At 33.9% G+C, this 26495-nt stretch overlaps 1 protein-coding gene across 3 annotated transcripts in view; it reads right to left on the reverse strand.

Moving 5' to 3' along the window:
- The window catches only part of LOC118202968 (uncharacterized), a 113896-nt gene that overhangs the window by 52128 nt on the left and 35273 nt on the right, over positions 1–26495 (reverse strand). For all 3 annotated transcript variants that reach the window (XM_085818261.1, XM_085818262.1, XM_085818260.1), the window contains exons 5-9: positions 25574–25844; positions 19152–19314; positions 10283–10399; positions 8976–9088; positions 1747–1909 (exon numbers count right to left, since the gene is read on the reverse strand). In XM_085818261.1, coding sequence (XP_085674387.1) covers positions 1747–1909; positions 8976–9088; positions 10283–10399; positions 19152–19314; positions 25574–25844 — 827 coding nt within the window. The remainder of the gene's footprint in view (positions 1–1746; positions 1910–8975; positions 9089–10282; positions 10400–19151; positions 19315–25573; positions 25845–26495) is intronic.

Here is a 26495-nt window from a genome sequence, read left to right on the forward strand (position 1 = left end):
ATTTTCGTAAGTTGCTTTTTATAAAGATTTATTCTGCCAAACTTAGTGAAAATCTAACATAAAGTACTTGGTAAGTAATTATTAGCACATGTTTGCTATAACTCTGCTTTATCAATTCTATAAAATAAAGTTACTTCTCTACTTTGCAAATCACCATTACTGTGGAACCAGTGGGCAGTTAGGAAATTTTACTGCTAACAGAGATACAAATGTGGATGGTAGGTATAAAAAGGTTGACTACCCCTTGCCTAATGCATTTGGCTGATATACTTAACATATGTGAGGATGAAATTCATAATAAGTGGAAGAAAAACATTTTTTGTTAGGGTTCTGAGAACAGAAAATTTTACAATGTTAGGAAATAATTACTATAATACGAGGCACATCCAGAAAGTAAGTTTCCCGATGTTTTCCCCTTTAAAGTAAACGTAATTAGCCATATCAATTGCGCATGCATAACAGATCTATGACGTATCAATCATATGCTAGTCGGACAGGTCCTGCCTCATGCCAGTAGCGTGATAGCAGTGGTCCGAAATGGAAGCTCTTATTCCTTCTCCCGCCGCCTGCGAGGTTCGGTTGGTGATAAAGTTCTTGAATGCACAAAGCATTGCGCCAATTGAAATTTGCCAGCTCTGACAGGTGTATGGGACAAACATTATGAGTAAGTACATGGTGCGTCGCTGGTGTAGGCAGTTTTCGGAAGGTTGTCAAAGTGTCCATGATGAAGAATGCAGTGGGCGACTGTCCCTCATCAATGATGATTTTGTTGAGCTCGTGCGGCAGCATGTGATGGAGAGCCGTGTCGCTTCACGATTACAGAGCTGAGCAGCCATTTTCCGCAGATATCATGATTCTTGTTGCATGTGATTGTCACTAAGCATCTGCTGTTCAAAACAGTGTGTACCAGGTGGGTGCCGAAAAACCTGACACCCGAACACAAAATTGAATGCTTAGGAGCAGCACTGACATTTCTGCAATGGTATCGTGATAACGGCGGTGAATTTCTCGACAGGATTATCACGGGCAATGAGACTTGGATTTTGCACTTCACCCTAGAAACCAAGCAGCAGTCAATGCGCTGGCGGCATAGTTGATCTTCGATCAGGACGAAATTGAAACAGACGCTGTCGGTACGGACAGTGATGTGCATGCTGTTCTGGGACAGGAAGGACATTCTATTCATTGAGTTCCTTCCACATGGTGAAAGAGTAAATGCTGACCATTACTATAAAGCATAGCGGAAATTGCGACCTGCCTTTCAAAACAAGAGGCGTGGAATGCTTACTGCAGATGTTGTGCTCCTCCACATACGGCTTGACGCACAGCAGCTGTTTTGATAGAATTTGGCTGGGAGTTGTCTGATCATCCACCCTACAGCCCTGATCTTGCTTTCAACGTTTGTCACAAGCTGGTTCCATTCACAGGCGGAAGACTTAACATACTTAACATATATGACAGAGGGATACAAAAGTTGATCCCACGATACAACAAGTGTCTCAATTCTGGTGGTGGCTATGCTGAAAAAATAGCTGAAATATTGCTGTACTTGTTGCCAGTAAATATGTTTTTGAAAGTGCGAGTTCTTTAAAAAAAAAAAAAAAAAAAATAGGGAAAATTACTTTCGGGATGCCCTACGTATTTTTTTATTCCCTTGAACTTTATGAGTATAATTTTTTAAGATGAAAACTAGTTCAAGTTTGCATATTCTGAGCTTTAATTAAAAAAAAAAAAAAAAAATCTTACACAAGATGTGTGCAAGAACTATTCCAGTCTCCTCTATATTTAGCTCCCATTTTCAGAGCTTTATTCCTCAGCTTGCTCCTTAAAGAATTTACAAATCCACTCAAGACAAAAACTACTTTACTCATGATTTGGTTAAAAGGCTTTTTCTTATTCATTTTTTGAACTACAAAAGAAAAAAATAAACAAACAAATAAATAAAATTATAAATAAACAATAAAACAAAAAATTCATTTTAAAATAAAAATTCAATACAGTTTAGGAAAAAAAAGTATTAGTCATAGTACACATAAAAATTTCTTAAAAGAGAAATGATACCGCTTTAATTTGATTCTAATAGCACTCATCATTTTTTTTTATCCCCCTATGACAAAGCCAAAAGATTTCTACAACTATATGTGATTCAGATATTTAACTAGAAACATTTACTTGTGTCCATTGCTTTTATACATTGAATTACTAGTGATCAAGATGAAAAAGTAAAAAAAAAAAAAAAAAATCTGAAAGCTTTCAGATTTTACATTCCTTCCAAAGGGGCATTTTTTTAACACTTTGTCTGTTACTTTTATTTATTAAATATCATATTCTTCACATTTTAACCATAAAATTCAGTTCAACAGCAATATCACAAAATAATTTTAAAAGGAGCATATCTTTCAAATTACCGATAGAGACTCGCATGCTGGAGATAAAAATGTTTTTTTTTTTCTGTACAGTGCTCACTTTGAAATCATTTTGTTAATCAAAAATTCGTTAAAGTTTTACAAAACATGAAATAAATAATAAAACAAAGTCCAAATTTGGACTTCCAGATGCCCATATTCGGGCAGAAATGTACATGATTCAAAATTCGATGGCTCTAGCTATCGTTTTATTACAATGCGAGAAACATACATATATTCATGCAGATTCTTCATTATTTATTTTTTTTTAAATATAATACACGGCACTAATATTTGGTGGCAACAATTTGAAAAATGAATCAATGCAAAATGCCAAAATGAAATTAATAATCCTTCCTGACAAATTGCCTCTTTGGACTAATAATAAAATATGAGTAGAGAAATTATAAATTCCACACTATATTTCCTACCCCAAATCCTATTACTACTGCCCAAGTTAAAATTAACAAAAAATTAGCTCTTTTTTAAATCAGAAAGGCCAGATACTTGGGACATAGAGCATATAAACTGAAGAAAATGACAATTTTTGACAATACAGTATAATTTTAAGTTGTGGGAAAATAATGAAAAATTTAAAATATAACACACACACGCACCAAAAAGAAAAAGCATTCTGGTAAATATGAATTATAAATAGACATAAAAAAGTAAACTTTTCAGATAGTAACAATAAGAATAAACTAATTATTGGCTATAAAACTTAGACTATTCAAATAATTTTTAAAATATTAGGTTAAGAAATTTTAGGGGGAAATTAATAAAATTTCTCCCTAAACACATAAAATTATGCATAATTTTATCCTTCTTTAGAATGTAAACAATAAAATAAGGAAAATGGAATTGAGGAAATGGCTATCTCACTAATTTGACGAGATACTGCACATTATAGTTGACATACGACAACTGTTTGGTGACAAATTTCGCGAGAAATCGCTAAAAGTCGCCAAACTTGAAGACTATTTGCCGACATTTTCTCCGATTCCCATATCACTATAATTGGTATTGTAATTGACAGGGTTGCAACTCAAGCAGGAGAATGAAATTCTCTGACTTTCCCAGGTTTTCCAGATGTGATTCAAGAAAATTCCAGATTATCTACGTAGTGTGCATTGGCTGTGCCGAGGGTAAATTAATTATGAAACAAAAACTGACAACAAACATAGCCAATTACATGATTTAAATATACATAAAGTCCCAAAAGCATTACTTTTATAACAATAATAGGAGTTGTTTTCTTCACTAAGGATTGAGATTAGAATCTTGAAATTATTGAAATTGAGATTAGAAATCGGAATTTGAAAACGGCTCTCGGCACACATTTTGCAGCTAAAAATCTGCAGAAATAAATCTATTTAACCCTTTGATGCGCACTATATTATGTTTATATTTTTTTTAAACTGAAAATACTAGAAATTAATTATTATGATCCTAGAGACAAGTAATATATGAATTTTAAAAAAATCTACTCTTGCCCATTGCTCTGTGGTTGGTGGTTGCAATGTAATGTATGTAAATTTTTTACATTATTATGAGGTTTCTTCCTTGTGTTACAAAATGTACACTGCCTGGATCTTCTAAATTTCACCGGCATATATCCAGCATTATTTAGTTTCTTTTCACATGAAATTTATGGTTTTTTATGTTAATGGGGGAGAGGTTGGTCTTTTTGGCTTTGGTACGGATCATTCGCTTCCCATTCATATTTATTTTATTCATATTTCGTCCCAAAATATTTAGAAAAATCTTTAATTTAAATAAAACTTTTACACAATTTCTATTTTTCATTATAACAAAGTATATTTACACTAAATTTAAACCACACCAAATAATTTATAAACTTACAATACTAGCTTGGGAAGCAAGTGTTTTGAAGTCAGAAAAAAATCTCTGGAAAAGAAAGACCTTTTCACTAGGCAGGTGCATGTATTTTTAGTAGTAAAATAACTCTGTGGTTTCAAAGCCCCTATCTATATCCAGGTAAAAATAAACATTCCCATTTGAAAAGCAAGCAAACACCATTGTGAAGAGCAGTGGTTTCAAGGCGCGACCACCGAGCCTCTACAGGATTGTGAGCATTGTGACGCAACGCTCTAGAGTGCACAGTGATCGTGCCCTGAAACCACAAAGCAAATGCCATAAATACAGATAGGTGTATATATATATATATGCAGTTTAATTATTGCAATTTTTTATTGTTCACGATAGAAATCATGATGTGTGATGAATAACTTATGAAATTTAAAGTTGTTTATATTAATAAAAGGAAGTTATTTTGTCTCACTGAAAACAAATTTTAAAAGGCAGGTGCATGTAATATCTTAAGTACTAAGACTTAAAAAATGTATGATTCTGCAGTCATTTTGTGTTATTTAGAGGTAAAAGATCAGTAATCAATTGATTTTTCACTCAACAATTTCGGACAGAAAAGGAGAAAAAATTTGAAAATTGGTGGTTTCAGGGCACGACCACCGCATTTCAAAGGGTTAAATGATAATTTAAAATAAATTCAAGCATTTTATATTTATTTAGCAGCATACATAAGTAATAAATACGTGAACTAAATTTTACGATGGTATGTCATATTACTTCTAGAATTAGTTTCACAAGTATGCCATAGAAAATTGCCTGAAATTTGGAAGTATTATTAACTAATTTAGGAATTTAGATGGAAGAAGGTGCATTAAATGATACAAATAACATTAAAATAAAGTCAATTACTTAAGGATTAAAAATGATTTACAAAAATCAATGGTATTTTGGTGAATACAGATACATTAAATGGTTAGCCTAGATGATTTTTTTAAAATTTTATTTTACTGCAAAATGACAAATAAGGCATTTAAGAAAGAAAAAGATTTTGTTTTATATGAGAATTGGGAGGATTTACTTTCGTTCAACTTCCACTGCACATGTGCATGTGAATCTCTGGATTCTCGAGGCTACTGGAAACTCGTTTTGCCAAAGGACAATCTGATTGCCGCTGCAAAAACTGGCTCTATGCCAGCTGTCCACATGATGCTCACACGATACATGATTCGCCAAGATAGTGATCGCTTCTGACATTGGCGGGAAAATCACTTTTTCGGGAACTGCAATATGAAATTCCCTAACTTTTACAGACTTTGACTAAAATATTTAAATTCCCTGATATTTTTGATCAATTTTTGAATTCCCTAACTTTCCTTGGTTTTTCAGGTTTTCCAGGTAGCGTGGCAACCCTGATTTGACCACTACATTAGCTGCAACCTTAATTCAGCCCTTGCATGCTTTTCAGTAATTTTGAGAAGCAAAAAGTACTAGAAATACCTCGGCAGCTGGATGAAAACTATATAAGACTGAAGACACCATCCGCTCTTAGTTGTTGCTGCAAATTGTTAGTTCAGCATGAAATTGGAACACTGAGATATCTCAGTTAGCTTCTTCTTCAGATATGCTTTGCACTGTGTTGTGTTTAACATTCTTAGTAGTTTGAAGTGTAACTACTGATTGTACTCTGTGATACTGTGAACACCTGTACGAGTACTTCTGTGGAAAGTTTCAGAACTCTTAAAGTGTTTCTTTTATAAAATAAATTTTATCAACCAATTACCAGACTTGTATGCATTCAATCTATTATGAATCCATCCGCATACATATATTTATCTATTTGCTTATTTAACTGAGAATAGCAGAACATGCAAGGGCTATTGGTCTAATGGAGAGATACTGTCATGAGGACTTTTCTAAAGAGAAAGTGAAAATTTTTACTGCTAAATTGAGTATGCACATTATATGTGAGAAAAATCCATGTAGCCAAGCTAATTGCAGGGAAATAAACCTGAGACAAACTTTTAGTATTCAGCCACTGATGGGATTACGCATGTGTAATTCAGAAAAAATGCATGGTAATAATCTGTTACAGTAATAATCTATCTGGAGTACCATGATATTATTACTATACACAAATGAATATTGTGTACTTAAACAGGTGTAGGCATTTTACAAATATTACTGATCAAAAATCCTCATCTGCATTGGTTATTAATACTGGACACACAGCGTTTACATTTTTAATACTCAAGGGAAAATGTGTCCTATTATAGTAAGTATTGTTGTAGTAATAAATATAGTATATTTAATATTCATTATCTTTCACACTACAGGCCAAGATGAAGATATTTTGCCCAAAGATCAAGATCCATTTGTGTTCATGCATTTAAAAAACGGTGCTAGTTTTATCTTAAAGGAAAAGATGGTTCTGAAATCATGGTATAAGAAAAACAGTCTAAGAGATGAAGTCTTGTAGTCTGTCAAAAACAGACAGGCATCCCATTAATAAGGGAGGTTTTAGGTGCAGCCCCTGAAGAGTATTACCTAAGCAAATCTGGTGCATTTCAAGTTATGCAAAGCACAGCAAATACAGTGAGTTTGCTTAGGTTCTGCAGCAACACACTTGCTATATTATCAGGCTTAAAGACGAGGAATGGGAAATCAGCCCAACATAAACAGAAGTGCAAAGTGGCAATGAATTGAATAAGCAACTAAAGGAAACATGACAAAAAAAAAAAAGTATGAGGATTCAGGTTCAACAGAAGCATTAAAGGACCACAGCTCATCAAAAATAAAGCATGGTGGCTAGCACTGATATCAGTACAGAACCTCGAATGCAAATTATCCAGTTAACCCGAAGACCAAGAGAATTCAAGATAACATGGTTTGTACACATTTCTGCACGTGGAAATTCAGTACTTTTAAGGACTATTAATGAAAAAATTAAGGACCTATCCGCAAATGGTAGCTGAATAAATTCAATTAACTTATGTCTGAATTTCACTTTTCTAACAACACTCTAAGAACAAAATACACCCATAAGCAGGATGCATTCTTATTAAGCATAGTTTAATAAACATAACTATAGAACAAATTCGAGAATAAAATCCACTTTATAAAATTTATCAGGTAGCATTAAATATTTTACATGTATAATAGTTGGACATATCTGAAAGAAGATTCAGGACATTTTATTTGTGTTTTGCTAACAATTAGCTTTATATTGATTTTTTTCTTTTATGTCTCATTTTGTCGCGTACTTAGTCTAGAGGTTTAGCAAATAGCAGGTAGATTTTACACCAAATGGCATAGGTTAAAATGAGAAATAAAATCATAATCAGCATGATTTCTAATAGAAGACTGGCTGTTGCCAGTACTGCTGCTTGCCTAGAGAGAGATCTGTTGACCAGAACAAACCTGAAAGCCTGATGTAGGTATGGTTGGCAAGTTTTCAAAGTTAGTTGTGCTCTGTCTGTTTGATGCAGTTAGTGTTGTAGCTTCATGTAGAGATTCTTTGGATTGTAACCCAGTTAATATATTTTAAGGTTGCAATAAGCCACTAATGCATTAGAGGAAATAAGGTTGTTAAGTCTCCCTAGATGCAAAGAATAAGTTTTACATTAATTTTTACATTTTTGTGTTGTAGCTTCTGACCAGTAATAATTAATGAAAGCCAATAACTTGCTTTAATAAGCAGAGATAACTTTTAAAGGTGAGCAGTTAGTTATAAACAATTAAATAAGGTAGTTAAATATCCTTAGTCATTATAGATTTATATGACCACTATTAAATTCTATTTATTTTTTAAAAACATTTTTTAAAAAAGTACTATTAAAATCACAATCTAATAACATTTCAGTTTAAAATGCATCAATTTATGACATTGATTCTTAAACGGTATTAAGATAATTCCAGATTAAAAGCTATAAAACATATATGTTTTATAGCAACAACACACAACAAAATATTTATGCATCTTTTTAATTTGAAGCCTTCCCAGACATTTTAGCTTAATTTATATCAATTTTTTACTCTTTAAACATCTTTCCTAAAAATTAAAAATCTGTTTCAATACACAAACCAATGTTCCCACTAGTTGTGTTCTTTATCTCTTAACTTGCTAATCTTTTAACAGTGTACATAATGAGGTTTTATTTGATCTGGTCAAAGTTAAATAGTCGACAATGAAAGACATGAAGCAAATTATCGCTACGTCTGAAAGTAACTACAAAGATACATAAAGGTTTAAATAAACCTTTTATTTCAAAAGAACTTAGAGCATACAGACACATTCTTATGTTGACAAAATCTATCTTTGTTTTCGAGAATACTGTAATTTCTATTCTGTATGTGAGAAAACTTGTACAACTGATAGTATATGAGAAAACATACACTTTATACACAAATAAAAAATATGTGATCTAAAGATAATTGCAATGTAATAATTTTAATAGTAATTTAGTTTTACTACAAAAAATTACGAAACATCATAAATTATGGAGCATTTAAATCAAAATCACAAATGATACAGCCGATAGTTATTAGTTTAAAAATGCATATTTCTCAAAATTAAATTTAAAATGTCTATTTTGACATAACTAATTTTTAAATCAAAAACTAAGCAAGCAAGTATAAAAAATTACAGTCAACACAAAAACTACATAATCAAAAGCATTTAAAGTTTTCATTTTGCAGTTCCATTACTGGCAAATTAATCTACAACTAAAATAAAAAGACTACCATTATATTTTGAAGTTTCACGTTTAATTGTTTTCCCAGCAACAGTCATTGGTTCTTCTTCACTTTCTGATACAGCATCGGAACTTTCTTCCTCGTCTTCTCCGAGCTCATACCTGTAAAATTAAACAGATAACACATACAACACAATTTGAAATACATATCAACTAACTATAAAAACTAACAACCACCAAGCAAAAATATTTATTAAAATTTTTTTAATAAACAGTGAGCTTCCAACAATAAAGAAACAGTATGTATGTACATTCCTCATATTATGAAAAAATGGCAGCACCTAGAGCCACCAAATTTTCAGCACATGCAGTCTTCCACCCAAATGCGTGTATATCGAATTCCAATTTTTGCATTTTATTTATTTCATGTTCTGTATGAAATTAATGGCATTTTCCTAAACGAGCTTGATGACCTAAAAGCAATGTATTTCCACACAGCATGTTTCAAATTTAATCAGAAAAATCAATGATTTAACAGAAAAGTATTGGCACTAATGGAAATAAAATATTTTTATCTTCCACATGCCAGTGCATTGCCATTCCACATTGTGTAAGACATTTAATTTTTCTTTCCAAGTTTAATCTGTCTGTTTTTGATTTTTGATTAACAACATACATAATTTAAAAGAATTAAATGCATTTTTTCAATTACATTATTATTGATTACTACTTGAACCCATGAAATTATACTAGCTGGAACCAGTATAATTGTTATATTTTTTTCTTTTTAATAATAACTTTTTTAGACAGCTGGACGCACAAGAAGATAGTCACATTAAAAGGTATACATATACTTAATTTATACTGCATAATAATAAATGAAAACACTAATATTTTAATGGGTTAAATTAATAAAATCATGTAAAGCAATAAAAGCATTTAAAAGTGAATTCCTCAAAATTTTTAGCAAATCATAGCCAGCCACCATGCTGATATTCTGAAAATAAGAGCAGTAAAATGAAGGTTGGGGGGCCCCTGTTGTAAACAATGCTCTGCTAGATATAAACACATGATAATTAATTTTAGCATGAAATAACTATTATGTACCAGTAATATTTTTAACTATACAAATCTCTACTTTCATTTTCCTGAAATACAAAGTATTCTTCATCTGCAAGAAACTGTGAATAATTCCTTCCTGGTATGTCAGATTTTCGTAACAAAAAACAAACGTTAAAAAATAACAACTTCTTTCATTTAAGCTTTAATCTATTTCATCCAAAAGATATTTTTAAATAATTCAAAAGACATTTTATAGAAGTACTACAATTTTGAATGACTAGCTGCTATACTCACTCTTTCCAAGGTAAGAGAGTTCTTTTCTTATAGCAATCTAATATCCACTTCTTAGTTATAATTTTCCCACCAGCACTACGGACTTGGGCATATTTAGGCGTATTTGCAAATGCACATCTAAAAAAGTTATAATACATTTCTCATTATTGATTTTCAAACTTAAAAAGAGTATTTAAAAAAACTATCAAAGAAATTACATATTTACAGATAATATGCAAAGATTATAATATGCCTATTGGTTTTTCACAATAACCGGCTTTGAATTGAATTGGACTGGATTACTTCATTAAAATATACAAAAGACTATACAACTTAGCTTAGTACTGCATCTCAGAGAATACCATAAAAATTGCACAACAAGAAAAATATATACAGGGTTATCCAAATTAAACTTCCCCAACTCAGAGGCCTGTGCAGAGTGTTGTATGGGTCATAATGTGATGAAATTTTAAAAACAGACACTTCAGATCATGCGCTAGAGATTTATTAAACAAAAAAAATTAGTACAAGAAGTTGCCGATAGGTGGCGCTGCAGATCAAAGGGACATTCTACAGATGTTCTATATGTGTGCCGTGGTTCTCCACAACTCTTTCCATTCACAAAGCACTGTGTTCCATAGCGGAACGCAGTAAGTCCACATTAATTCCACGAACATGTCGAATAATTGCGTCTTTCAGATGTGCCAAGGTTGCTGGGTGTTCTCGGTAGACCTGATCCTTTAAGAATCCCCATAACCAAAAGTCGCATGGCGTAAGATCAAGCGAGCGGAGAGGCCAAGCTGTTGGGAAACAGTGGCTGATCACACGTGCATCGGTAAAAGTTGCCCGTAACACCTGTTTAACACCACGAAGAATATGGGGAGGTGCACCATCCTGCATAAATATCGTGTCCTGGAGGCGGCCACGTTGTTGCAGTGCTGGGATCACAAACTATGTCAACATGTCCTGATACCGTTTTCCTGTGACAGAGCATGTTTTGAACCCTGTTGGAGTCACCTCTTCAAAAAAATAAGGCCGAATGACAAATGTTGCAGTGAAACCGCACCATACAGTAACCTTTGGAGGGTTCAAGGGCACTTGATGGATTGCGCGCGGGTTTTCACTTGCCCAAATGCGGCAATTGTGCGTATTCACTTCACTTGATCATTCAGGTGAAAATGGGCCTCATCCGTCCAAAGGATGTTCCATGGCCAAGCAGCATCGACTTTCATTCTGGCAAGGAACTGCAATGCAAATGTTTCCCGAACTACAGGATCCCCGTCGGACAGCTGATGACGACTACGGATTTTGTAAGGAAAATAACCGAGGATTCGATGCATCACACGCCAGACGGTTGAATAGGACATATCAACAGCACGAGAAACAGTTGGCACACTGACAACACCATGTGGCGATTGACTAGTGGGGTTCACGACCGCCAAAGCAACGTCTTCTACGCGTGCAGATTCCACAACTTGTCGTCCTCTATCTGGTAAAATTCCCAGCTGTGTCGTTCTTTCGAACTTCTTCATGATGTCTTGTAGAACGCGTGGTGCCATTGGTCCTCGGCGTAAGATCTTCAGCCGACGGAATGCTCTTTTCGCAGCACAGGAGTTCTCGTCATTATGGTAGACAAGTTTCACTAACAGAGCTCTGTCTTTCAAAGTCGCCATTGTGCATCAGCGAGCTGGAAATAACTGCCTGTACAAGGCCTGTCTTCCACTTTTGTAGGGCTCGTCTTTTGGATACGTCGCACAGAAGCTTTATTTCTGCAAATCACGTTGCTGCAATATGCACATTACTAGTGTTACAGCGCCACCTATTGGCAACTTCTTGTACTAATTTTTTTTTTGTGTAATAAATCTCGAGCACATGATCTGAAGTGTCTGTTTTTAATATTTCATCACATTATGACCCATACAACACTCTGCATAGGCCTCTCAGTTGGGGAAGTTTAATTTGGATAACCCTGTGTATACTCAAGCGGTTCAATTTACAATAGTTCACTAATGTAACTAATGTATTCTACAAGACGCCAAAAATAATAATAATAATAATAATAATAATAATAATTTTCAGAAAGAGAAGTAAAAGCTTTGAAGACATGAAGACTATGTTTGGCATGAAGTATTTTAACTTGAAGTGATTACTGCAAACGGTATGTGCAGTATTGCTAGATATTCTTATGCATATATTTAATTTCAGACGAGTGATTCTCAATCACTTGTGCCACCAAATTCTTAAAGTGTGCTGCCAAATTTTAGAAATGTATATAGTAAAAATTATAATGAGTTTAATCCTAGTACACAATACACATGAGAATTGCAGAAATTTGGTTTTTAAGCATTAATAAGCGCATCAATAGTAGTATCCAGGCTGATTTTGGTGCTCTGGAGGAGAGCACATTTTGGAGCATTTTTGTGCATGTTCAGTATATAATTTAAATTAAGAAGTTCTGATTGGTGCAGATGGGACAGAAGCATTATTCAAACCATCATTTGAAGTTCCAATAATCTTGGTTTGTCAGCTGAACTAAAAAGAAGATAAAGAAGAAAGGATAACCTATTTTCAGGTAAATTTATTTCTCTTTTATTTTTTGTACCTTTTACAATAACAGAAGTGGTTTTGCAGAGTTTCTGATTGGTTACCATTTTTGTAATTAATTGGTTACTAGTTTTTGATCAGTTACTGTTTCTATTTTGCATTCGTGAGCCTGAATATGATTTTAGTTTGATAATGATTCATTTTCAAGTAAATTTACTTCTCTTTTATTTTTTACAATAACAGTAGTGGTTTCGCCGAGTTTCTAATTGGTTACTATTTTTGCAATTAATCGGTTACTGTTTCTATTTTGCATTCGTGAGCATAAATGACTTAGTCTAAATATGATTTTAGTTTGACAACGTCTTTTCTTCTACAGCTGGAGTTGCTAACACATATTGTTCTACAGTTGGAGTTGATAATGTACTTTTTTGGTTATGATGAGTAGTGCTACAGGTGATGAATTTTTAAATATGAAATTTTTAGAACTGGAAGAAAAACATGCTGTTACTTAATGGAGAGTAGATGCCGGATGCTGTCGAAGGCTTTCCGTCGTCCTAAATGTGGAAAAGATATGGAACTTGCCACCCGATGTTTGCTGAGAATTATATTTTTATTTGTTATACGTCTGTTAAAAATTATTTTCAATTTCTGAATGCTTGCTTTTGTTCTTGTGTCTCGCCATATGCTTACGGATTTATAACTTTCAGATTATCATTCTGTTTTTGCCTAAGCAAACTTGTGCTGACATTTAACTTTGAGGTTGTCAAAAATTTAGCGACAAACATAAAAACATCATTTTTGTGAATTTTAACTTTTTGAAATTGGAAAGACAGTGAGTGAGTAAGTGAGTACAATGGAAGTCTCACAGATGGTGGTAAACTGAATTATCAGGGATTAATTAAGAGAAAAAGATCACGGTTTACATTCACGATTTATATATATATATATATATATATTTTTACCACACCCAGTTTTCATGTCTCTGTGCACTCAGTGGATTTAAAAAAAAAATGCACAATTTTTTTTTATAAAGGCAAAAATAATCTTTAATGTCTTATGTAAACAAAAAGATGCATCAATACTGGTCTTTTGTCGAAGTGAAGTTAAATAAAGCAGGGTTTACTTTAAGTATTTCAGAAAACAGATTAAATCTAAAAATTAACAACCACAGAAAAGAATAAATTAACAGTAAAATATAAAGTAAGCAATTCATATAATCTCCAGAAATATCAAGATAAGTGTAACCTTTCCTATTACTGAATTGTTCTTGTACCGCATATCTTCCTATGCTATCAGGACTTTCCAACCAGATATCAACGATAGATATCATTCTCATTTACACTCTGTTTATGGATGATTACCTTTTTTCCACTTTAAATTATTAGTCATCAGGCTTCAACAATTTTTTCTCTCTCATAATGCCTTTAAATTATGCATAACTCTTCAAAAACACCATCACTCCAATAAAAATATTATTTGGCAAAATTTGTGAAAATGTTTATTTCATACGTTTTAAATAATTTCATTGCAAAATAAAAATAGTTCTAAAAATAAATTAGAAATATGTAACAAAACGAATTTAAAAAAATAGCAAATTTCATTGAAGCAACAAGCAACATGTAAGTGTATAGAACATTAAAAAAAGCTGAAAAAAACTGATAAAATATTTCAGAATTTTTATGCCTAATTATGTTATTGAATAAGGCAATAATACTCTTAAGAGCAAGCCCAATCCTTATCTTGAACTACCTTATGCTAGCCAATGCAAGCCACGTAAATGATTAGATTTTTAACATGTTGATAAACAAAAAGAAAACAAAAACAAAACAAAAAAAAAAAAAAAAAAAAACACGCACCAAGAAGGAGTTATCCGAATGGGACGAATATCGGCAGAAGTAATGTACATGTACAGAACAAATGATTACAGTGAGAAAAATTGGATGATTTATTGAAGTGATAGAGCTTTACAAAGTAAAATAAGTCAGTAACGCGTTTGTCCACCTCTGGCCCCTATGCAAGCAGTTATTTGGCTTGGCATCGATTGATAGAGAATGCGGATGTCCTCCTGAGAGATATTCTGTCCAACTGGCATGTTAGATCGTCAACATCCCGAGCTGGTTGGAGGGCCCTGCCTATAATGCTGCAAGCATGCTCAATAGGAGAGAGATCCGGCGACCTTGCTGGCCAAGGTAATATTCGGCAAGCACTAAGGAAGGCAGTAGAAACATGTGCAGTGTGGGGGCGGGCATTATCTTGCTGAAATGTAAGCTCAGGGTGACGTTACATGAAGGGCAACACAACGGGCCTTAGAACTTCGTCGACGTACCACTGTGCTGTAAGGTTGCGATGGATGACAACCAAAGGGGTCCTACTATGAAATGAAATGGCACCCCAGACCATCACACCTAGTTGTCGGCCTGTCTGCCGGAAGAAAATGAGGTTGGCATCACATTGCTGTCCGGGGTGTCTCCAGACTCACCTTCAATGGTCATCAGGGCTCAGTTCAAAGTGGGACTCATCACTGAAAACTATTCTACTCCAGTCAGTGACATTCCAGCGCGAATGAGCCCGACACCACTGCAAACGGGCTTGACGTACAGAGGTCAATGGTAGTTGGCACAAGGGGCGCCGTGACCTCAGCCCCTTTCTGTGAGCCGTCTATGAATGGTCCTTGCGGTCACTAATTACACATACAATCGATGATAATGATGCATTTGGGGCTGTGAGTGCTGCTCTGACGATTGCTTCATGTTCTGCCGTTTCTCTAGACCTACCGCTTCCTTCTTGACGCTATGTGCGACCATGGTACATCCATTCCTGCCAATATCGTCTAATAGTGGCATCGCTCCTGCTCAAATGTTCAGCTATTCGACGATAAGAACAACCGGCTTCTTTAAGCCCAATTACACAACCTCTCTCAAATTCTGACATCTGCACATATCGTTTGCACACTTGTATGAGAGGCATAGTTAATGTCTACCAGAGTACACGGAATGAAATTCGTGAAGAATTTATTACCTGGAATCACTATTTCGTAATTTCTTCTCTTAAATATCCTGCCGATTGTGCAGATCAGATGCGCTGTAGCGACAACCGTTCATTCACTGGCAGCCAAAATGTAAAATTTTGCATTTTCCGTCTAAACCCATATGCATATCAATTTGTCTTGCGAATTCATTTCGTAACGAACCCGTATGCACGCAGCAATATGATTAGGTTTGGGACAACCTGATGAAACGTTATGATAGGAAAAATTAATTTGTCATGTCACTTGACAAAATATTTCTTGAGCAACCCAGAATTACTAGCGCCGATCCTGTTAATATAAGAAAACTATCTGATATGTCTGATGAAGTTGTCTGTGGATTAAAATCTCTTGGTGAAAAAGCTTTGTCTAGAGATGTTTGGCTAAATAATTTTTTACTAAAAAGCGCTAATCCTGAAATGTGCCATTTATGGTCACAAAAGATTGGCGAAGAAGAATTTTCTACCTTAGAATGTTTTGGGAATTCTTAAACTCAAGATATGTTCCACTCGAAATGTTAAATAGTCATAATACTGAAAGGTGGGTATTGTATAAAAATCAGTGCACTGTTTCTAAGTGTTTCACATAATAATAAACATTCTATTCTAAAATTTCAGCAGTGCAATGGTTCTCATGCTTTAATCAAAGTGATAGGAATTGAAAAGTGCAGATATTGCAACCAAGGAAAATATCATACAGAATTTATTATGCTTCAATTGTTTTGGGAATCATCAAGTAAAATTTTGTTCATAGCAAACTTTATGTTTTATTTGTAAAGGAAAACACCATACTTTACTGCATGAAGATATGAAATGTAATAACGTAATGTTGTCATATTCCTCTCTGTCTGATGAACAAAGTTGTAACTCAGACGAACAAAATAATATTTCGAGTTTTTCTGTTCAAGATCAGAGTATTTAATTTTTACCAACAGTAGCAGTAATAGTTTATGATTCTACTGGTCATGGTCATGAATGTATTAACCTTTTCGACAGTGAAAATGAAGCTTCTTTCATTAGTGAATCATTTATTCAACAATTAAACATCCAAAGACAAAATGCCCACATTTGTGTAAAGGAACTTGGTGATTCTGAAGCAGCATTAACTCACGGTTATGTAAATGTAAAATTATTTTTGAAAAAAATTAATTTGAGTTAAAAAAAAAAAAAACGGTAAGCATACATTCTTAAAAAAATAACTTCACATGAGAAAAGAAAAATTCATTTAGAAAAAACTGAACCTCACATTCGCCTTCAGGAAATATTGACAGCAAAGACCTTGATTATTTAAATTCAATTAATCTTATCAATTCGAATTTCAGTATGCCCAAACAAATAGACCTGAAAATTGGAGTTGACTATTTCTTTTCTATCCTTTAGCCAGGGCAGACTGTTGGTTATAAAAATGTGATTGCACAAAATGCACAAATGTGATTGCACGGTTGGGTTGTATTAGGATTAAAATAGAAGGCAATGCCCCGCATCCCATTAGTGTTAATCACATCAGTTAACATACTGAGGATAATGTCGATGGAACACTTAAGCGTTTTTGAAAGTTGGAAGAATTAATGCTCCAGAACCAGAATTCTGTCATAAATCAAACCTCTTTTTTTATCTTTTTTTAGAATATATTTTCTATGTTGTGACTAGAATCTTGCACTGAGTGGGTCACGGTTTGGAAGAATTTGATCCTCCACACTACCTTGAGTTTCAAATAGTCTAATGGGTTTGGCCGATTGTCTTAATGTATGCAAAGACAAAAATTATTAAAAATGGAAAAAAAAAGTGTCCCTATGTTGTAATCTGAAAAAAGAAAGCTGTACAGCTTTACGGAATAATTACTGCAACAGTATAATTATGCAATTCTTGAACATGACCAAACTTGCATAAATTATACGAGGCGTATTCGGAAACTAAGTACCGTTTTGAAAAAAAAAAAAAAAAAAAAATAGTAAAACAATTTTTTCGAATCCAATTTTATTTTTACATGAAAATACACGTCTTAAACTATTTTTCAACATAGTTTCCGCCAATGATCAAATGCTTGTCATAGCGGGTGACCAGATTTTGTATACCATCGTCAAAGAAACTTCCCACCACTTTCGATAACCTAGACTCCACAGCATTTTTCGTGTCATCGTTAGATCCAAAGTGCTTGCCACCAAGCTCGCGCTTCATGTGCAGGAACAAATGATAGTCAGATGGCGCCAAGTCCGGGCTGTACAGCGAGTGATTGAACTGCTCCCAATGAAACTGTCGAATTAACGATTGAGTGACACCAGCAGTATGGGGCCGAGCATTGTCATGGAGCAGCACAATTCCTTTACTGAGCATTCATCTCTGTTTGTTTTGAATTGCACACCTTAGTTTTGTTAAAGTCTCACAATATCGTGCCGCATTAATGGTTTCACCTCTGGGAAGAAATTCAGTAAGCAAAACGCCTTTCCTATCCCAGAAGACAGAGCACATGATTTTTTGTGATGGCATTGTCACTTTGAACTTTTGTTTTTTCGGAGAATGAGTGTGTCTCCACTTCATTGATTGTTGTCTGGTGTGAAATGACACACCCAAGTTTCATCACCTGTCACAATTTGGTTTAAAAAGTTTTCTCCCTCATCACTGTACCGCGTGAGAAATGTCAGGGCACTTACCAAGTCGCTTTGTTTTGTGAACATCAGTGAGCATTTTTGGAACCCATCAGGAACACAGTTTGCGATTCAGGCGGTCAGATACAATTTCGAGCAAAACAGTACGTGAAATTTGTGGAAATGCCTCTGAAAGAGTTGTCATTGTGAAGCGTCTGTTCTCATGAATTGCTTCATCAACTTTCCTTACCAAATCATCGGTGACAACAGAAGGCCGACCACTCAGCCTCGGCGTGGACATTTGTTCGACCTGCATTAAACATTCTTACCCACTTTCTCACCATTCCATCACTTATCGCGTATTCACCGTAAACTTCTGTCACTTGACAATAAATTTCGGCCGGTTTAACATTCCTCGCGTTCAAAAATTTAATCACGGCACGAATCTCACAGTCAGCGGGAGAAGTAATTGTCTTAAACATTTTGAATGTGCACAGCAAACTGAAAACACAACATAGAGCAACCAAAATGGCGACAATTGAGAGTCAGCGAACAAAAAAAACTAGTGCGCATGCGCGGGACGCCTACCACAGCACTGCGACGGCGCTAGAATGAAACGGTACTTAGTTTCCGAATACGCTACATAGCTTTTTAATATTGAAATTAATAAATATTTAAGTTAACATATCCTGAGGTTTAATTACCCACTTCCAAAAAAAATTTTTTTTTAAACTTACACAAGATGGGTGCAAGAACTATCCCATTCTCCTCTATATTCAGCTCCCATTTCCAAAGCTTTATTTCTCAACTCACTCCTTAAAGGATTTACAAATCCACTCAGGACAAAATTTACTTTGCACATGATTTGGTTAAAAGGCTTTTTTTTATCCACTTGCTGAACTGCAAAATAATAAAAAGTTAAATAAACAATCAATTTAAAAACAAAAAATTAATACAACTTAGAAATAAAATAGAGTATTCACTAGTATATTTCCCCCTTTTCTTACTAATATTGATGCTTGAAAACATGTTGTATACTATTTCTCAAAAGAAAAAAAATAAGTTAAGTAATAAACACAGCATATTAAAAAGCATACATAAAATATTTATATATTTCAAAAGACTTATTAAGACCAACATAAAATATTTCCTCATTTGTGCACATATTTTATGCTGTTACCAAAAAACCAGAAGTTTTTGAATCACATGCCGAAAAAAACTACAGGGAAAAATATGCAAGGGGAGAAACATGCAAGTATATAAATCATATATTATTCATTGTATATACAATGATTATGAAAAAGAGAAATGATACTTTCTTGAATTTTACATTAACAGTCTTTTTTTTTTTAGCATCACAGGCGACTATTACTTTCAATCCCCACCTTTGCGGTATAGCACTTTTCAAATCAAAAGTTGGTCACATGCACACACAAACATACATATATAAATTGCTGGCCATCTAAAATGCAACACTACGAAGGAAGCCTCCAAACAGAATAGGATTTGCATCATTTGTATATGATGATGGAATATGCATATGACTATAACTTCAGTGCATGTGCACATTATGGGCAATCCCATGTGTCCTTGCAAGTGAGACTTAATGTGTGTGCAGCTTCAGTATGCCTCGTAGAAAAATATGAGCATCATTAGAGCCTCTTTCTGAATTCAATCAAGTCAGACTTGCTGCATACAGACATTGCATATTATCCTTCAGGAAATCAGTCAGCACATCAGAAGTAGCTAAGCAACAGTCATGTGAATATGGATTCAGGGATGCAGAAGGAATGACTGATGGGTAGGAGGAATTGCAACTGCCTTGTCAAACCACTACATGGAAAGTCAGGCATATTGTGCACATGGCACTGACACAGCACACTGCCACATCTGCAATGATATCATAATGAATGCAGTATGTAACATAACCATCGGTGTCAGCAAGAACAATTCAACATTCTTTACAGTACAATCAACTGTCTACTAGGTGTTCATGGTGTTCATTACTTTTCTTACCTTTTACTTAAATCACAGGCATTTGCATTTGCAATGGTGGACTGAACAGTGGAGATGAACATCTGAATGGCATGATATTGTGTTTTGGGAAGAATCCTGCTTCTACCTGCACTACCATGATGGTCAGATAAGAGTTTGGAGATACCATAGAGAAAGGCTGTTCAACTGTTATGCTATGCATTATCATACTGGTTCTGTGCTCAGCGTTATAGTGTGGGCTGGTATTGGATTCCACTCCTGCACCCATCTGCCACCCTGCATTATCAGTACATTTACCAGCCAATGCTATATCTCTGAAGTTTTGCAACCTGCTCTTCCTTACCTTCAGGGCTTGCCTGCAAACATATTTCAACAACCACATGTTCCACACAATGTTCAAGCTTTTTTCATAGCCAACTATACTGCATTGTTACCCTGGCTGCTCGTTCTCTAGATCTATCACCCATTGAACATATCCTGTCAATGAATAGCCTGGCATGCTGCATCAACAGTATGCTAGATGAACTTTGCCTACATGTGGAGGCAGCAAGTGCTGCAATTCCCCAACAACTCCTCCAAAACCTTTTCACTCAACGTCATGCTACGTAGCAGCGATTACTGACAATGTGGAGGCATGCTTATTACTGTTTTTCTAAACTTCTTCACCTCAAGAAGGCTGCATTTCAAATCAATCAACATTATGTGTAATCTCTGAAATACAAGGTTCCCAAGTTCTTGCTGTTTCTGATAGGACATTGGAAGAGTGAACCCCAAACATAAAAATAGTCGCCAAACCTAACTCACACAGCGACTGATAGAAATGGATGCGTCAAAGGTGCTCATTCAGAGTTTTTATGTATGATTTTAAAGTGGGACTGCCAGTAGCAGAATCAAGTCGCTGAATTCGCCAGGCCTTTACGGATGATGCTGTTAACAAACTGCTAGGCAATGGTTCCAGATGTTCAGGTCAAGGGATATGTCTTTTAGAGATGCACCACACAGCGGTTGGCAGGCCTGCATTCGCAGAAGTTGGAGTGTATGCATCAGACACTGATGCATAAAGAGGTCAATTGGTTAATTATAAGGGTGTACTCATCATCCATGACAACGTGAGGCCACATGTGGCTCAGAAGGCCAGGGATACCATTCAGCGACTGGGTTGGCAGACACTACCCCATCCACCATACTCCCCAGACCTCGCACCAACAGATTACCACCTCTTCCATTCCTTGGACAACCATATTCATGGGAAATGCTTCAACAACTGGCCAGACCTCAAAAAGGACCTCATGGACTTCTTTGCATCCAACACTTCTGAGTTTTACTGCGATGGTATTGCACGGCTAGCCACTCATTGGCAAAAGGCACTGGATGCCGATGGTGATTACTTTGAGGATTACCGGTGATTCTTATTTGTTTTATGACTTTTCTTTCTGACTGTCCAAAACAGCAAGAACTTTTTTGGTTACCTTGTAAATGTGACTTGTCTTGTGCTTGATATCTTTTGTCTGTTTTTGCGTTGCATTTTGGATGCCCAGCAGAGTATATATATATATATTCTTATATATATATATAAGAAATATTTCATAAAAGAAACACTAGTCAACAGGAGTAAGCCCAAGAGCAGGCTCATAAACTGAAAGCTCAGCAAGAGAATTTGAAAACAAAAAATTTATAAAGTTTTTCAGATTTTAACGATAACTCAAAAGGGTTTGCTAAGGTTATACTTTTTCCTAACACTCTTCGATCTACCATTCCGCTGTTGCACACACTCCTATTAACCTCACCCTTTTTTTTTTTTTTTTTTTTTGTCATTTTAGCTCTATTATCAAGCATCATTTTCTTCCCACTAATGTCAAATACAATTCAACAACAAAATCAAAAAAAATTTAAAAGCTACATACAGCATATGTTTAGAATCCTGATGCAGAGTTAAGTGCTGGCATACATTTTCCTACTTTTTCCAGTCTTTTCTTAGTTCATCATATCAGTGTTAAGTTTTCTTAGCAAGATGGCTAACAAAAAAAATTTTTTTTGTCTTTTTATTACCTTTGTGTCAACTTTACTTATTAAATAATCACGTTCTTCACACTTATGCCACATAAAATGAATTCAACAGCAAAAGCACAAAAGATTTAAAAACAGTTTGTTAATTAAAGTTGAAAGATAAATATCTTACATTTTTCCAAATGGAAACAGTCTCGTGCACTGGAGAAAAAACTGTTTTATTTTGAACAGAGTTACTACTGCTTGCTTTCAAATCATTGAACTTGTTAATTAAAAATTCATTTAGGTTTTATGAAATATGAAATAAATAATAAAACAAATTCGAAATTCAAAATTTGGAGAGCACATGTTCAGGTGGAGGACTATGTTACGCAGAAATTGTGCTTCCAGGTGCACATGTTTGGGTGGAGGACTATATTATTCAAAATGTGATGGATCTAGGTATTATTAGAACAGGCATACATTCATACAGATTCTTTATTATTTAATTTTTTTTAAAAATAATAAGAATAATATTTGGTGACAAAAATTTTAAAAGTGATACACTGTTTATACTGAACGAATGGAAAATCCCATTTGGGGACTAATAGCCCGATCTGGGATTAAAAAAAAAAATCCCTGTGGTGCTATTCTAAAATCTGAATTCTCTGTTTCTTTTATTTTTGTTAATAATGAAGTCCTCAACTCCTCCAAAAACTTTTCACTCAATGTCATGGCGCATAGCAGCAATTACTGACAACATGGAGGCATGCTCATTACTGTTTTTCTAATCTTCTTACCTCAAGAAGGCTGCATTCAAATCAATCAACATTATGTGTAGTATATGAAATCTTACTATGTGTAATCTCTGAAATACAAGGTTCCCAAAAAAGTTCTTGCCGTTTCTGATATGACATTGGAAAAGTGAACCCCCAACATAAAATATGAATATAAAAATTAAAAATTCCTTACATAAATTCTTTACACTGGTCCCTATTACTACTGCTCAAGTTTTCATTCAAAGGAATTGGCTAATTATTTTCTTCACATCTAAAAGGCCAGATACTTGTGATCTATTCCAAATATAGATTTTAAAGCACATAAAGTCAAGACTGTGACAGTCTTAGACAGTTCAGTATAATTTCGTAGGAAAATGAAAAAAAAAAAAAAAAAAAAAATTGCAAAGTATAACACACACACATACAAAAAACAAGGAAGAAAAAAAGTGTAGGAAAGAAAAGATTTAAAAAAAAGGCATCCTAGTGAATCTGAACTACAAATAGACACTAAAAATTAATTTTTTAGGCAGTAACAATTAGAATAAACCAATCACAGGCTACAATGCCTTAGACTATTCAAATAATTTTAAACATTATCAGGTTTCGAAATTTTGTATAAATAAAAACTTCTGAACACGTACAACTATTCTCAATTTTCCTTTTTTTTAGAATAAAATGATAAAATATGCACTAATTACTTCTTGGATATATAATTTTACTTATTTGTATATTTAACTGAGTATAGCAAAGCATGCAAGGACTATCTAAATGTCATGAGGACATTTCTAAAGTGAAAATGAAAACTTTTTACATCTAGCCAAGTATTCACATTACATTGTAGGAAAAAACATGCAACCAGCCATATTGCTGAAAAATTAACCTCAGGTAAACTTCCAGTGTTCAGCAGTCTTATGCATTCAGTTACTGGTAGGCCCACCACACATGATTCAGAAACAAAGCATTTTAGTAATGTTGTGATAGTCTACTGTTAAATTAAAGTATAATGATATTATACACACACATACATACACACACACACACACACGCAAAAAAAAAAAAAAAAGGAAAAGTTTCAGATTTTAAATTATGTTCAAAGGGACATTTTTTTTTAACATTTTGTGTGTTAGCTTTATTTATTAAATATCATGTTCTTTGCACTTAAACCATAAAATTCAGTTCAATAGCAATATCGCAAAATAATTTTAAAATGAGCATATCTTTAGAATTTCTTCTACACAGTTCCACGCACTGGAAATAAAAACATTTTTTTTTGCCCCGTAGAGTGTTACCATTGCTTGCTTTTAAATCGTTGTTACTCAAAAATTTTTTAAACTTTTACAAAATATGAAATCGATAATAAAACAAATTCCAAATTTGATCTTCCACATGCCCATATTCACAGTAAGATAACATCATTCAAAATTCGATGACTCTATGTACCGTTGTTTTATCACAATGTGAGAAATCTACATACATTTACGCAGATTTTTCATTATTTAATTTCTTCAAACATAATGCAGGACTCTAACATTTGGTGGCAACAGTTTGAAAAGTGAAACGAACATTCATAGTGATTCAATTCAAAATCGCAAAACGAAAACAACAGTCCTTCAGGGAATTTTTAGAATCTATTATTACCTACAAAACTTTATAATAAATAATGTGATACTTAAATAAAAATAAATATTTTACAGCTGTATATGTGTATTGTGTATGCACATCAAAAATCCACTTCTAAACTGGTTTTTAATACTCGACATAAGCTATTATCAGTTTTAATAACTATAGAGTAAATGTGTCCAATTAAACTTAATTATTAATCAGAATGCTATAACATCTGGTTCTTACAGATAAATGTTTGAGAATTCAAATGGAAACTAGCACATTTGAATGAAAGGTTAGTTAAGGATATTTGCACAACTTCAGTATTTGCAAAGTCACATGCATGCTAAATGCACGGAAATGTAATGTAACGCAATGGTCTAAAATTTTTTGGTAGATTTTACAAAAGACATTCCAAACATCAAATGTAATGTATATTAGAAATTCTCTGACTTGAATATTTTGATACACCAAAATCAAATTACAGTTATAATGAAACTTCGCAAAAGTCACAATTCCATAAAACTAGATTCTTGTTTTAAATTAATAATAATAACATTAATACTGCATGTTGATAATTAAATATTTTTTTCAGAAAATGGAACTATTGTTAAATTACTAGCATGTACAATATTTCTCATTATTAAATTGTACCTATTTATAAAATTTCAGTAGCAACACAGTGAAAACTTTAAGATTGTGTTCTTCAATAATATTAAGTTTCCTTTTATAGGAATAATAAATTAATAATAATATTTAGTTTCCTATTTATATATACAAGTAAAACCACAGATTACCAGGTTGGGTACCACTAGAATGCAATCCACTATTTACAGCAGCTGTTTTACTGTTGTTATATCCTTCCTTTTTAAAAATATACTTATGGTCAAATTCTTTATTCTCCGGAATGGTGGAAGATGTTTCCTTGTCAAAAGGATCTTGCATTTTTAAAACATCTTTATCATCAGTATTTTCTTCATTGGTTTGAAGAGTGGATGAAGCCTTTTTAGTTGGTGGTTCAGCTAAATCTTTATTATTCTCATCAAACTTTCTCTTCCAGACATTAACCTAAATATAGCAAATAGTACAAAATTAATGTAAATAATGAAAATAAAAGAATATATGGAATTATAATTTTAGAAGCTTGGATGAAGAGTAGAAAGACTGCATGCAAAAACTGTAGATCACTTAGCTGCAAAGTGTTTCCAAGGTGCACCACAAGGAGGTGGATCTATGTTGCACTCACTTATTATACACTCATTTCTTATTGGACGATTAAACTGTTTTTTAAAAATTTATTTCCATATAATATCTTACAAGATCTTCAGACTTGTACAGCATTAAAAAGTTGGAGAACGTTAAGTTCTTCTCTTATTCCCAACAGTCCAAAATGCAATGCAGTTGCGGCTTTTTGTCTGTCTACAAGCCATGACTGTCTTGCTTGCCTACCTGCACCACATTGCATTTCAAGCGATCCTATTTACCAACTTTGTGATTTTGAAGAAGAAACGGACAAAGACCACCTGCTCCAATGTAGGACTCTTTGTGGTCTTACAGAAGGGTCGAGATACTGGGAGGCAAGCATGCTTTTTAGGAAATGACTTCGGTCATTTTTTTTCTTAGTTCTACTGTTTGTAACCTCTGTTTATAAGATTTTAGTTCTTTGTAGCATTTTGCCTATCATTGGGGGGGGGATACAAGCTTTAAAGAATAGAACAA

This window comes from Stegodyphus dumicola, chromosome 6 (assembly GCF_044657685.1).
Source record: "Stegodyphus dumicola isolate Sdum_Otavi_A_Nest chromosome 6, ASM4465768v1".
Classification (NCBI taxonomy): Eukaryota; Metazoa; Arthropoda; class Arachnida; order Araneae; family Eresidae; genus Stegodyphus; species Stegodyphus dumicola.